We start from the raw sequence: 13,380 nt of genomic DNA, 5'->3' as shown, positions 1-13,380 counted from the left end.
GCCCCCAAAATCAACGGGCTGCTGGTTGGTGTAGACCACGTATCTCACGGAGATCCATGGTTGGCAACGCCATCGCATTACACAAGAAACAACCACCCGTTTTGAGAAGCCTTAAATCATCACTTTGTATTGGTTTCTATTGTGAATTTTATATTGCCGGTTCAGGGCAGTTTGACAAAGCAGAGCGACCACCATTGATAGATGACTCATTAACCTGGACTACCATCCTAGCATTGAGTAGATAGACATCATGTATTTGCAGTGAGTATGTATCTTCCGATTATTTGAACCTAGTCTATTTCTTATTGGATAGGCTAAGTAACTGGAGGTAATTCGATCGGTCATTGTTCCCAGACCTACATAAAGGGAGTTGTGAATGCTTTCAGGATAGAGGTAATGTACCTAACCCATGCATTGACGAATCAATGGTCAAAGAGTCAGTATCCTTTGAAACATCATGTTGGAATTACTTAGCCTACCTAAGCTATTGTAATACTGTCAATCTTCTTCATGTATCTTACCGGGGTCACATATGGGCTTGCTAGGCTTGTTAGTTGCGACTGACCTTGTGCAAGGCCAGTGTAGGGTTGTCGGGTTTACTGTTACTCGTTAGTGACACAATGTTGCCTGACCAGCAAGGCTTGTGGACATGACTACCTACCTAGGCTTGCCGATTTGGTGCCCTAGAAGAATGGACTGGATCACGGCCTACGAATGCTGCGAGTATTTTGTTGTATGAGGATCGCTACATGCTAACATTTGAAATTGCTATAGTTATGTGCACCATACGAAATATGTTAGTTAATGGGTGGGTTTGATTGTCACGTTAGGGAACATATATGTTTCATTATCTGCAGGATGCCTGACATCAAACTTATAGATAGATACCTCACTAGAGGCTACCAGAAGTGCGTGTCAAGGGAACTGGCTAGGCCAACACGACTAATTCCATTTCATTCATTGTAAGATCAAGTCGACATTCTTCCGCATGCCATTTGGTGTGGTTGTTGTGGCAAACACTGATCTGTGTCTTGAGGCCCCCTATGTTTGATCAACTTGTAACGAAAGGGCCAATTCTATGCCGAACGCAGTGGTGCATCACGCTGTTATACTGGTGGCCAATATCTGAAGAGCACCTGGGAGGATAGGGTGTCCTCAGTTAGAGAAGTAAGTATCAAAAGGGCGCCATTACATCAGACTTATACAAGAGTTACGGGAAAAGACGAGAACTGGCTTGAAAACGTTTTTATAGATTCCCTAAGTCTTAGTGCCAGCTACTTTTCTAAACAGGGGATTCCCATCATCATCAAACTCAGCCCACTGAAAGAACCCGCAGTTTTCCTGTCCGGGAGAATTAGCATAACACATCCAAAAGTATTTCCCAAAATTCTCCTTCTTCTTCGTCACAGCTCTTAAGACACACGGCAGCCCACATCGACACTTTGGTGTAGACCTTGGATGTAGGTTTGCCTTGTAGTCTCGGTATGTAATGTTGATACGAGTTGTGCCAGAGATAGGATGCGGATCTATAGACAATGCCGGGGCGACGCTATGCTTCCACTCTTCTTGCATCTCGGCATGCATCACGAGAAGAGAGTTGTGTGGAAGATGTATTGATATTTGACCTTCTGCATCTTGCTCTTGAACCGTTTTCGTATCGCTGTCTCTAGGAATCACGCGCCTGACACGAAATTCGCGAGCAACCCCTAGTGAAATCGACCCGATGACGGCGCGAGGTCCAAGATATGTGAGATGGTCGCTATGCCAGCCGACATTCTGTTGTGGGCCGGTATATGCATTGACAAATGCTGAGTTTGGAACCCAGGGGTTGGGGGATTGATATTTCAACTTTTTCCCGCCAGGGTATCGAGTCTTGATTCGTTTCTGAATCTCGGAATTGACAGCTTCTTGGACTTTTGGTTTGACCTTGATAAGCTGAGGCGTAATGCGTCGGACGTCCTGCATATGATTAATCAAAGACTGAGAGCAGAAGCGATCACTTGAAGATTTACCGTAAGTCGACCACCGTTGTAGTGGTACTCTGTTTTCTGGCGCTCGATCTCGTCGTAGCTCTCGACATAGAAGCTTGACGTGTGGGGACTTGATACTACGTTCTCAAATAGTTGGAAAGTGATCTTCTCGAAAGATTTTGATTCTTCAAGTAGTTCTTGCAGTAATTCGTTGGCTTCTTCAGGTGGTAAGAAGTTGTGTATAATCGTGCATGGAGTATGTTCAGCCACGTCTTCCGGATCATATAAGTGCAATGTACTTCCGGCTTTTGACCTTAATTTCTTCTTTTTTGGTGTAGTATCCAAGGATGTCGAGTCACTTGGGGTTGCAAATTGCTTCAAGGACTGCTGGTATCCGATAACTCGAGTGCCCTTCTTCACCGGGGCCTGGACTTTAAGGGACGCCGATGCCTCAGAAACGGAACCATCATGCGCTAGTAAGATGTCTAGTAGAGTTTCCTGATCAAGGTGAGGATGCAAAGACGATAATAAAACCAACTTGACTTCGGTTGACTCTTCTGGTTCTGCGACTTCCTTTTGGAGCTCTGGAGATGATTTCCGCTTGGGACGAGTCAAAAAAGCTTTCATACCTAGTCTTATCCCCGTATATCCAATATTAAAAGTCATGCGCTGTAACTGAAAGTGCTCTCTGGCAGATGCACCAGCATTTCGCAGTTTGGGAGACGTGATGAGGGGCGGTTGGTGACACGATATCGCGAAAGTTCCGAAAAGCTGAGACACGAAACCACGTGACTGGAATGACTCCGGTTATCACATACCCCCGCAGATGACGCATGACCCGGTTAGCCACATAAACGCGACACTTGTGCCCCGCGGGCTTGTGAGATTACCGAAACCGAGGCACATGTCAGTATAGCTTCGAGGGGAAGCTATACGATCCCAAACAAGCCCAAACCCATTGTCCACCGTAGCTTTCTTTGCTCTACCATAATACCACAGCTAACACATGCGCGCGGTCTCTCAAGACCAATTTTCAGCGCAATGGCTGCAATGCTTGAATTCCGAACCCAAGGGTACAATCCCTACGCTGTCAAGTATTCCCCGTACTACGACTCGCGAATTGCCGTTGCGACGTCTGCCAACTTTGGCATTGTGGGCAATGGTCGGGTATTTGCGCTCGCTCTGACGGCGCAGGGTGTACAAGTTGAGAAAACGTATGCGATGTCCCGTTGCTGGACTTGTGGAGTGTTACTAGAAGCTAATTCCGCCGACGCAGTTTCGATACAAACGATGCGCTGTACGACTTGGCTTGGTCCGAGATTAACGAGAACCAGTTGATTGTTGCCTGTGGCGATGGGTCGTTGAAATTATTTGACTTGGGAATTGACGATTTTCCGGTTATGAACTTTCATGAACATAAGCGAGAAACCTTCTCCGTCTGTTGGAACCCTATAACCAAGGATACTTTCATATCGAGTTCCTGGGACGGCACAGTCAAGATTGTACGCCAACCAATCACCTATACGTAAACTATGGTCTAACACTTGATAGTGGTCGCCAACGCGAAATCACTCGATAAAGACGCTGCCCATCGGAAACTGTACTTACAGCACATCGTTCTGCCCCTCCAACCCCGCCTTGATATCCGCCGTCTCGTCCGACTCCCACCTCCGAATCTTCGACCTCCGAACGCCATCTTCGGCAAAGTATCACCTCACGGCGACGATACCGGTCCACGCTTCTGGGCCGCAACCGTCACCCGGGGCTTCTGCGCCTGCCGAGATTCTTACTCACGATTGGAATAAGTACCGGGACACGGTGATAGCCACAGGTGGCGTAGACAGAGTACTACGCACCTTTGACATACGGAACCCTAACGGAGGTCCGATGTCTATCATGCAAGGCCATGAATATGCTGTGCGACGTCTATCGTGGAGTCCCCATTCGAGCGACACTCTCATAAGTGCCAGTTACGACATGACAGTTCGGCTATGGAATGACGGCTCAAGTCAGCAGCAAGTTCCAGCATTGGGACCGGCAATAGGAAGTCAAATGGGAATTATGAATCGTCATACGGAGTTTGTCACGGGAGTAGACTGGTGTCTTTTTGGTATGGGCGGTTGGGTAGCTTCTGTGGGCTGGGATGAGAGAGTGTTATTGTGGGACGCCAATATGTTGATGGGCCAACGAATACCATGATGTTAAGCATTGTTAGTTTGGCGTTGATTGGAGTAAGCGTATCTACGACTACATTTGGTGTAACAGGCGTTGGAATGTATTCCATGGGTTGAATTCATCAATATGCAAATCTGCTAGCTGGTCAAATAACCACATTCACTAAGCCCGAGTACCACATAGCAGGATGGTCATTGAGATTATCGTCATTTCTTAAGTAGAGTTGTCGTGGAGAATACCCAGTGACGCCTGCAGACATGTCTATAAACCAAACCCCTTTTCCCATATCTTACACTAGTATAAAATACAAAAATGCCCAATTGAAGTACAAGTCATACACATCCCATCCGTCATAGGTATCTGGTCTTGTTATTACATTTTCGCCATTTTCACGGAGTGCCTTTCATCACTTAGAATGAAGAGCGTCCTCCGCCATAGCCTCCTGAGCGGCCACCACCAGAGCTTCGGTCACCGCGGCCACCACCGTAGCCTCCTGAACGGTTGCCACCGTATCCTCCTGAGCGGCTACCGCCAAAGCCTCCTGAGCGACCACCGCCTGAGCCTCCGCGGCCAAAACCGCCAGATCTACCACGTCCAAAGTCATCCCGGCGAGCATTGCTTGCCATGGAATCAAAGGGATCATCGCTTTCTCGGCTTGAAAATCCACCGGATCGATCACCGAACCGTCCACCAGATCGATCGCCAAATCGCTGGCCATCCGAAATTTGCATGCCTGGCGTATTGGCTAATCCCAGCTTCTGAGCCCACATGGAGGAAACAGACGGGGGCTTTTCCCATCCCCAGCCAAGACGTGTCCATTCGTTGACCTCTTCGGCCATCTCATGCTTGTTAGTAGCCATGCCGAACATGGACATATAGGCTGTAGCGAGAAGTGAACGAGGAAGAGTACCAAAGAGCGCCTTGGTCTTCTCGTGGTGAGGAGTAGTCTCACCTCCTGCCACGTCAGTCTCAGCACTGCTGAGAGAGCTGTTCTGCTGAATGGGGAGACCCTGAAGCATCTTTCGAGCGTTACGGACGGAAGAGTTGGGGATGATCAACCAGCCTTGGCCCTCCTTGTTCTGTCGGCCAGTTCGTCCAAGTCGGTGAATGTAAGACTCACGTTCCCGGGGAGTATCGATCTGGATAACGTGTGTGACATTAGGGAAATCCATTCCTCTAGCTGTGACATCGGAAGAAAGAAGAACACCGGATCTAGCCTCGCGGAATCTGTCGGCAGCTCGTTGGCGTTGTTGTTGATTCAGCTTTGACTGCATGACATAGGAAGAGAAATAAGGGGTGCCGTCGTTCTTGGCATTCTGGCGTTGCTGGTAGAACAGCTCGCCAGCCAGCTCAACCAAAGCAGTGGTGTTGAAGTAGACAATAGCCTTTAAAGGCATGGCACCAGGGGTTTTCCTGATCGTTGCATCTTCACGCTCCAGAAGCTCAAAAAGGGTGGGGAAGACCTGAGACCAACCGGAGACGGGAACGATATGCTGAGGAACCTTGTCGTGGGTAAGAGACTCATTCTCGGGGATGGTCTGGACAAACTCGAAGTCGTTGGCTCTGACCATGTTGCGGGCCAGGCGGATGACACTGTCGGGGATTGTGGCGGAAACGAGCATGGTCTGGCGAACCTTCTCTTCGGGTTTGGGAAGGCACTTGATGATTTCGTTGAGCTCTCTCTCGAAGCCGACATCGAGCATTCGGTCGGCCTCATCCAAGACCAGAGCAGCCAGGTTGGGGGCATCAATGCCACTGCTGGTGTCCTGGAGAAGATCGTTCAGACGACCAGGAGTAGCAACAAGAAGATGGCAACCATTTCGTCGAGTCTGGTGAAGCATGCTGCGCTTGTCAGTGCCACCAACAGCACACTGAACGACGAGACCAGTGTGTGAAACCAATCGGCGAGCCTCAGCGGCGATTTGCTCGGCCAGCTCTCGTGTGGGAGAGAGAATAATTCCACGGATATCATCGGATCGGGCTTGACGTCTAGCGGATCTGTCGGCGAGTGTGCTGTCCTCCTCAATCATTCTTTGCAGGAGAGGAAGAAGGAATGCAATAGTCTTTCCGGTACCAGTCTTGGCTTGAGCAACGCTGATTAAATGTTAGCCAATGTACAATATTTTCGTCTTCATGTAAAAAGAACTCACATGTCAGTACCCTTGAGGGCAGGCTGAATAGTCTTGGCCTGGACAGGTGTCATGGTATCGTATTTCATGTCTTCGATGATGGGCTTGAGAAGGTTGGGGTGAATGCCCTGGAGATCGGCGAAGCGAACTTCAGGCTCAGCTTCAGCTGAAGGAATAGACTCGGACTCATTCTGCTCAGCTGTAGCCTCGGTGCTGTAGGCGCGTGTGATGGAAGCAATTCGGCTGATGGCAGCGATAGAAGAGCGGCTTGTCAAAACCTGACGGCGAACAGCAGGCAAAGCAGTTCGGGTCTGTGTGAGGAGGGCAGCTGTAGCGGCGGATCTGGCCTGAGTGGCACAGCGCCTAAGGCTGGATCGAAACATGATGCTGGGGTATTAGGAACAAGAATTGGCGCTGAGATTCCTGTTCTGCGATTGATGGAAACTACAAACCCAGAAGCAAGAATTGGAGGAGGAGGAGGAGAAGAAAAGAGGATGATGATATGAGAGAAGGTTAGGTTTGGATGAAGATTGGCGGGCGTCCAAGGGTCGCGCGCCGCTACTCTTGGGAAAAATGAAATTTTTACAGCGCTAGGTACCTTATCTTATCGTCTAATTGGTAGCGAGGCTCTACCCTGATTGGGTTAGATCCCTGATCTGTCACGTGCACCACTGGAGGTCAGCACCGGGCTAGAGGCGAAAAGGCCTGTAAGGGTCCTGGAGCATTGCCACTAGCTCAGTATTGAAGATGAAGATGGAACAAAATCCCCGAGTACCTAGGTATGAACTGTAGAGAGTGTATGTATGCAATTTCCATTACCTTATGCTATGTAAATGCCAGTATCAAAACAAAACTCCACTGACCAATGATCACTCTTCTTTCTCTATTTCTAACTCCCCAATGATAACTCCCTCTGATGCAAGTCCCCTCCAGCAGCTTCTAGGCTCTAGCCACTCATCTTTGGTTTCGACCCCACCATCGAAAGACCCTCCCCGAGTCCATCCGAGATACCCTGAGTTACACCATCAACGGTCCAAACAAACACTTCCAATAGAGCCTGAGCAACTTTACCATCGTTCATCTGCCCGATTGCTTCAGTCAGCGAAGCACTTTGCTTGCCAATTGAGTTGACCAAGTCCACGCCGTGACCGACGACCTTCTCGGAGATCTTGTACTTGCGCTCCAGTCGAGCTGCGCATCTAACGAGCAATAGCAGATATGGCATTAGGAAGCTAAGGAAGAAGATGAGGTTGACGACTGTCATTTGGACTCCGCGATGGATGATTGAACGGGGTTGACTGGGGCGAACGCGCTGTGAGCCCGGTTCTGCTCGAGTTAGAGCCATATCAGACAAGTTGACTTGCTCTGGCAATGCGCATTGAATTCTCCTGAGTTCGCCTTCATCAAGTTCCTGTGGAAGAGCTTTGAGAAGATATGTCACTCCGTCAACAAAGGCTTTCCGCTCAAACGCAACATCTTCATCTGCTACAGCAGCTTTGCCTCCATCTATAGAGATGTTGACGAGATTCGTTCCTATTGGGCCATGTCAGCATACAACACTATTTCTTACAAGTTAGTCCTTTGAGTTACTTACCCTGCCGTGCAAATTTCCCAATGCACGCCAGACGCCGCTCGCATAACTGGGTTCATCCTCTGGTGCTTCCGAATAAAGGACTCGACTCATCGGCTGAGGGTTCAAGTCTCGTGACTCTACAAATCTACCCGAGTGCTTTACCATGTCCGTCTGGAGTGGCTGGGCCATTGTAGCCGAGACATCAGCTTCTGAAAGAGGCCGAGGTTTTGCTTGTGACCCAGATATCGTCACACCAGGACGTAGAGTGTGAAAACTGATACTCCGTCTGAGGAAACTAATTGGCCCGGGGAGTGAGTTTGGAAGCATGGAGACGACGTTGAAGATCCTGCTTTCGGTGATTTGATCGACCTTGATCTCGTCCAGAGATGGCGCAAATGATCTGAGATGAGACGCCATGTTTCAGGAGCTGCAGGCTAAAGGATGGATGAGGTATCGGGAGAGTGGAAGTGAGAGAACAACAGAATGTCGTCAACGGTCAAGTTACCTCGGTGATGAAGTGAGGTTTGGGTCTAATCAGTCATGATGTGAATGTGGCAGTATGGTCTGACTTTAAAGTAAAGGGACCTCCTCATAAAGACCTCAAGACAAAACCATCAGATGAGAAAGGCCGAAGGAAAAAGAGAAGAGCAAATGCCATATCATGAAACACCCGCATCAAATAGAATCTTGCACGAGGTCTCGCCTCGCCTCGCGTACAGTTCCTTATCATTTTTTACTGGGTCCTAACTATTCCGTCGTGCTTATGCTTCTGACATGTGAAAACGGTTAACTAAAGATTTGTTGAGACCATGGCTTTTAGCATCTGCAGATAAGGTTGATCTTCCAATAACGTCTCGTTTCTTGGTGGAGAATTATCATGAGCAAAAAGTCAACTCTGTTTTCCCTTGAGAGGTTGGTAAGCTAGGTACATACTATCTATAACTCTCACTACCAACACCGCAGTATGTACATATCCATGAGCATTCATCATTACAAGCAATCGGACACTTCCTCGGAGCCATAATAAACGAATAATGATTCTCATTCGGATAATTCAATTTGCAAACGCCCCAACAATGTATTCCATGCATGCGATATTATACGTCTTGCTTGACTAAAGGCTCGTTCATCTCTTTCTTCCTCGGTAGCCTTGATAGACACCCTATTCCATTTCGCCATGCGCCAATCCAGAAACCAACCAACCAACCATTGTCAAAATGCAATCTCATCTATCACAAATGCGCTCAATCTGCTGCATCCGATGCCCATATGCCAATAAACTCGACCAGAGTCAATCAATCGCTCCCTTTTTTTCCCTTTCATTAACGTAGCCGTGCTGCCGCTTCTTAAGCTTAATCCCTCTGAACACCCAATTAATCGACTTCATCAAGTATCCGTATCATATGCATATGCCATTACATCATGTCTTTGCTCAGTTCGTAAGACCAGCCTCCCTCACGTCTGAGCTTGTCTCTGGCAGCCAGGTTCTTTCGGATGTCCTCTTCAGTAAGACGATCTGTGCCGCTCCAGTTGGCACTGGATGTTCGGGCGCGGAACTTGTGGTGTCTGTCTTTGCTCTTGTCAAAGACCTCCTCCATGTTCAAGGGCGCAGGAGGTCCGAAAATTGACGCAGGGTCGATATCTTCCTGTCTAAAGAGGGCATCCCGAATGTATGGGGAGTTAGCCCATGCTGCGACCGTGCCCGCTTGAGGTTCATCGTCGTCCTCATCTTCATCGTCTGTCTGGATCTCAGGAAGCTCAATGGCCTCGCCATTCTGGAATCGCGGTGATGATCTTGGTATAGACTTGGCTGCAGACTTCATTCCATTGACAGGACCAGGACGTCCAGGTGTCTTGTAAGAAGGTCCCGCGGGGTTGGGGTTCGGGGCGAAAGGAATAGTTCCTTTGTGAATCTGAGCCATGTCCATAGGGTTGCCTCCCTTCATTTGACTTTGAGGAACGCCAGTCTTGAACAGGTTCTGTGCACTAGCCTGTGAAACATAGCCACTCGTAAGAGTCTTCGTCTGCAGATCCTGGTACTTATTAACCTTTGTTGGAATACAAGAAACGCTTTGATTGCTCACCCTCTTAAGAGCGCTGGATGGACGGACTGGAGGTCCCTTGATATTAGGAGGCTGCTCCATATCAAGCTCATCAGCGTAGTCATCGCTCGTTCGACGGCGCTTGGCATCCTTTGCCTGGTACTGGGGCCCACGTGCAGGTGGTGGTCTTGAAGGCCCATCCTCATTAGCATCTCGAAGAGGCCTCTTCGGGCCAGATTTAGAACCATTTGTCAAGTTAGCATTGACTGGCCGTCCCATGTCATCTTGTGATCTGAAGATGCCAGAGTTCATACGAGAAGGAGGACGAGGTGGCCCCTCCCGCTGTACCAAGGCAGGCTTGTCCTGTTGTAGACTGTACTGAGGTGGACCATTTGGCTGTGACCGAACAGCTGGGGGTGGCGCAGGGGTCTTCTTGGCTTTCTCAATGATTGCCAGTCGGTCTTGAGCTGCTTGGCGCTGAGCATTCTTCTCACGCTTTTGTCGTTCTTCCTCTTGGCGACGGATGGCTTCTTGCTTCTTCTTGTCGTCTTTCAACGCTGCGCGATCGCGCTCAATCTTGGCCTTCTTCTGTGCAGCCAAATCGAGAGCTCTAGGCCGCCCATTTGATCCGGTAGAAGCACCAAAGTTTGGTGCGGATTGCTTGGGCTGTGTAGAGGCCTTGCTTGCCTTGCTGATTGTTTGAGGAGGTTGAGAGCTTGTTGAAGCACCGAAGTCCTGATACCCACTAGCCACAGAGTTGCCAGGATGTAATTGTGAGCCAGTGTTGACCTTGATGTGAACAGTAGGTGCCGCCTTTGTCTTTGTAGCTGGCTCTCGGCCTGGCTTCGCAATTCGCCTCATCTCCTTGGGCCGAGACAGTTGTCCCGGAACAGCAGATCTGTGAGCAGAAGGAGGGGGTAGCAAAGCAGGTGCATCGCCCATATCAAACTCCTGGTCAGCGGCCTTGGCCTCCGTTTCCTCCTGAGGCTTTGCCCTTCGCGGGCTGGTCCGGGTTGGCTTAGGTGTAGCCTTGGGAGCAGGTGTTTCAACCTCTTTCCTGGTAGCGACCTGCTTTTCCATATTGGCGAGCTTCTCCTGCTCTTTGCTGAAAACTCTGGCCTTTTCCCTTTCCTTTTCGCGCTCCTTCTCCAATTTCTCCATCTGCTCGGCTTGGACTCTAGCCTCTTTCTCCCTTCGCTTCTCCTCCTTCTCACGTTCCACTGAAGCTCTTGTGCGTCTAGCAACCGGTCGAGGTGCAGTTGACTGCTGATCGGTAGCAGTATCGCCACTTCGATGGGAATCAATGCTTGTCTTGGGGACGATTGAATCCAAAGAAGGGTCAGGGAATGTTCCTAGGTGAGCTCGAGATGGCGAGAGCAGGGATGATTTTCCTTCGGCGCTCAGAGCTGCACTGCTGGCGATCAAACCCTTGGAAGTGCTGAGAATGGATGACATCTTGTTCTTTAGATGCTTCAGAGGACTGTCACGGAAGAGCCTCGTAGGAGACTTGGAGGGTGAGGAGGAAGAAGGTGCAACAGCAGTGGCTGGTCTTACAGAAGCATTCGTGGATGATATCGTCTTCTTCAATGGGCTTCCCTCCTCTGGATCCGAAGCTGGGATAAGTGGAACAGCAGGTACCGATACAGACTTGGAGTGTCCAAGGTATGCCGGTCGCTGAGGCTTGTTGGCACGAGCTGGTGATCGGATACTGTCGCGGGCTTCATCCAGGTCAAAGGATCCAAGAGTCTGCTTGCCATGGATTCCTTCCATAATATCGGCAGTTCGGCTCTTAGAAAGTGACGGTCTTGTGGGTGTAGGTGCAGTGACAGGCTGCTGTGTAGTGGGAGGGACAATCCAGTCGTCATCGTCTTCGGGGAAAGCACCTGGAGTTGTTGTGGTCTCCAGCTTCTTGGGCGATGATGATTTAGGTTCAGGTACTCCTTGAGATACAGTTTGTGGCTGCTGAGAGTTGGTAACGCTGTGAATTGACTTCGAGGGTCGACTTCCATTTGGCTGCGATTTACCGAGTACACTAATTCGGTCCTGTAGCATCTGCGTGTACGTCTTGTTGTGGTGGATAGCGAGCTCCTCAGCGTTCTTAGGCTGCTGTGGCACTGTGGGGAAATCATCAACGTCCATCTCGTCCTGATCCGACTCGTCTGAGGCACTCTGTTCTGCGTGACTAGCCAGGCTTTTCCCTCTCGTGTTTCTCCCTAAGTAACTCGTCCTCTTAGGATCGACATGACTTGTTCGAGAAGCTCTGGCACCAATACTCTTACCTGCTGTGAGAGGCTCACGAGCAGGGAGAGAAGGGAACTGCAAGCTGTTGCGGAAGCCTGGGCGGACGGGACTAGGACTGTGGCGATCAGATTGAGACTGTGCATCATCCTGAATAGCGTTCTCGTCCTCCTGGGGCTCGGCCTGAGCCTCTTCCATCTCAACGTCAGTTATCGCTTGTTGTGTCTTGATCGGCGAAGAAGTCTTGATAGGGTCCTTGGCAAGAGACGTCCGCGAGGGGCTAGGCTGAGGGAAAGCAATGGCTTCATCCAAGGCCACAAGGTCAATATTCGAGGTATCTTCGTCCTCCAGAGGATCAAAACTGGGAGGGTTGACATCTTGACTTCCGAAATAGCCAGAATCGCCTTGCGTTGCCGGTTGAGATTTGGCTGTTGGGACTGGTTCCGATGCTTCTTCAAGTGTCATGTGGGCGTCCTGGTCCGAGTGAATGGCTTGGGCGTCATCTGAAGGCTGTTCTGGCGCGTCTTCGACTGGTCCGTCCGAGGTAGGAGGCGCTGTCCTTGGCGATGGGGCGTCTCGTCTAGGCGAAGAAGACTTTGCCTGGTTCACAAGCTCTCTTTGGGGAGATTGAAGAAGAAGATGCTGCGCGAATCGGTTTGCTGAGCTCGATGATGTGCCCCCAAATACATTGGACAGGGGCTTCGAAATGTTAACATGTGTTATTTGTGGACATTTGGCAGCTAAGCTTACTACTCTTGGCTCTGTGATCAATTTTCGTGCTGTTCGAGGTGTCTTGCCACGAAGTCTTCCAGGTGTTTTGAAGGTTTCGGCGATATTTCTACCAGGCCGCCAGTCAGTACATCGCGTCAAAAACAAGGGCTAAGACGCGTACGTTTCGTTCTCGTTGAAGATATTGGCCATGTGCTCATTGAGCCATGAGAACTCATTGTGAGCCGCGTATGTGAACTCGTCTACCTCAACATCGACTATCTGAAGGGCAGAAGCGCGCTCATCAGCGACCCAAGCAGCTGAGCCGGTTGGAATGCGCGGTCCTCGCATGGCCGCCATTGCGTCGGTTGAAAACGGGGCGCGTGTAGAGGTGATTGATTGGAGTTTCTTATCAACTATTGTTCGTGCGATATTGGTTACGTACTCATCGGGCTGGAAGGTCGAGATGAAGTCGAAAAGTTTAGTGTGTTTGAAAGTTGTGAACTCGAAGTGCGAGAGGAGCTAGGTCTCAATAACAAAGAGGG

At 49.7% G+C, this 13,380-nt stretch overlaps 5 protein-coding genes across 6 annotated transcripts; 1 reads left to right on the top strand and 4 right to left on the bottom strand.

Annotated features, from left to right (window-relative positions):
• Positions 1 to 1,229: 1,229 nt before the first annotated feature.
• On the bottom strand, positions 1,230 to 3,010 carry FVEG_15805 (hypothetical protein). Its single transcript, XM_018904997.1, has 2 exons — positions 2,013 to 3,010; positions 1,230 to 1,959 (listed from the first exon to the last, which is right to left on the bottom strand). The coding sequence occupies exons 1-2, from the start codon at positions 2,634 to 2,636 to the stop codon at positions 1,258 to 1,260; spliced, it is 1,326 nt and encodes a 441-aa protein (XP_018751400.1). The 5' UTR covers positions 2,637 to 3,010; the 3' UTR covers positions 1,230 to 1,257.
• FVEG_06097 (hypothetical protein) lies at positions 2,862 to 4,463 on the top strand. Its single transcript, XM_018894351.1, has 3 exons — positions 2,862 to 3,184; positions 3,247 to 3,472; positions 3,522 to 4,463. Exons 1-3 carry the CDS (start codon positions 3,012 to 3,014, stop codon positions 4,167 to 4,169), a joined length of 1,047 nt encoding a protein of 348 aa, XP_018751399.1. The 5' UTR covers positions 2,862 to 3,011; the 3' UTR covers positions 4,170 to 4,463.
• Positions 4,251 to 6,894, bottom strand: FVEG_06096 (hypothetical protein). The gene is made up of 2 exons (XM_018894350.1): positions 6,296 to 6,894; positions 4,251 to 6,239 (listed from the first exon to the last, which is right to left on the bottom strand). The coding sequence occupies exons 1-2, from the start codon at positions 6,655 to 6,657 to the stop codon at positions 4,556 to 4,558; spliced, it is 2,046 nt and encodes a 681-aa protein (XP_018751398.1). The 5' UTR covers positions 6,658 to 6,894; the 3' UTR covers positions 4,251 to 4,555.
• A 326-nt stretch (positions 6,895 to 7,220) lies between these two features.
• On the bottom strand, positions 7,221 to 8,264 carry FVEG_15804 (hypothetical protein; the record flags this gene model as incomplete). Its single annotated transcript, XM_018904996.1, has 2 exons — positions 7,221 to 7,807; positions 7,865 to 8,264. 2 exons carry the CDS (start codon positions 8,262 to 8,264, stop codon positions 7,221 to 7,223), a joined length of 987 nt encoding a protein of 328 aa, XP_018751397.1.
• Positions 8,265 to 8,854: 590 nt separating this feature from the next.
• Positions 8,855 to 13,324, bottom strand: FVEG_15803 (hypothetical protein). Of its 2 annotated transcripts, XM_018904994.1 has the most exons (4): positions 13,020 to 13,324; positions 12,878 to 12,965; positions 9,932 to 12,826; positions 8,855 to 9,880 (listed from the first exon to the last, which is right to left on the bottom strand). In XM_018904994.1, the coding sequence occupies exons 1-4, from the start codon at positions 13,193 to 13,195 to the stop codon at positions 9,263 to 9,265; spliced, it is 3,777 nt and encodes a 1,258-aa protein (XP_018751395.1). In that variant the 5' UTR covers positions 13,196 to 13,324; the 3' UTR covers positions 8,855 to 9,262. The 2 variants fall into 2 exon arrangements, with proteins under 2 accessions (XP_018751395.1, XP_018751396.1); XM_018904995.1 differs by lacking the exons at positions 12,878 to 12,965; positions 13,020 to 13,324 and having other exon boundaries at positions 9,932 to 12,870.
• Between the last annotated feature and the right edge of the window lie 56 nt (positions 13,325 to 13,380).

The sequence above is a fragment of the Fusarium verticillioides genome, chromosome 2 (assembly GCF_000149555.1).
Source record: "Fusarium verticillioides 7600 chromosome 2, whole genome shotgun sequence".
NCBI lineage: Eukaryota > Fungi > Ascomycota > Sordariomycetes > Hypocreales > Nectriaceae > Fusarium > Fusarium verticillioides.
This window is presented reverse-complemented; position numbering and strand designations above follow the sequence as displayed.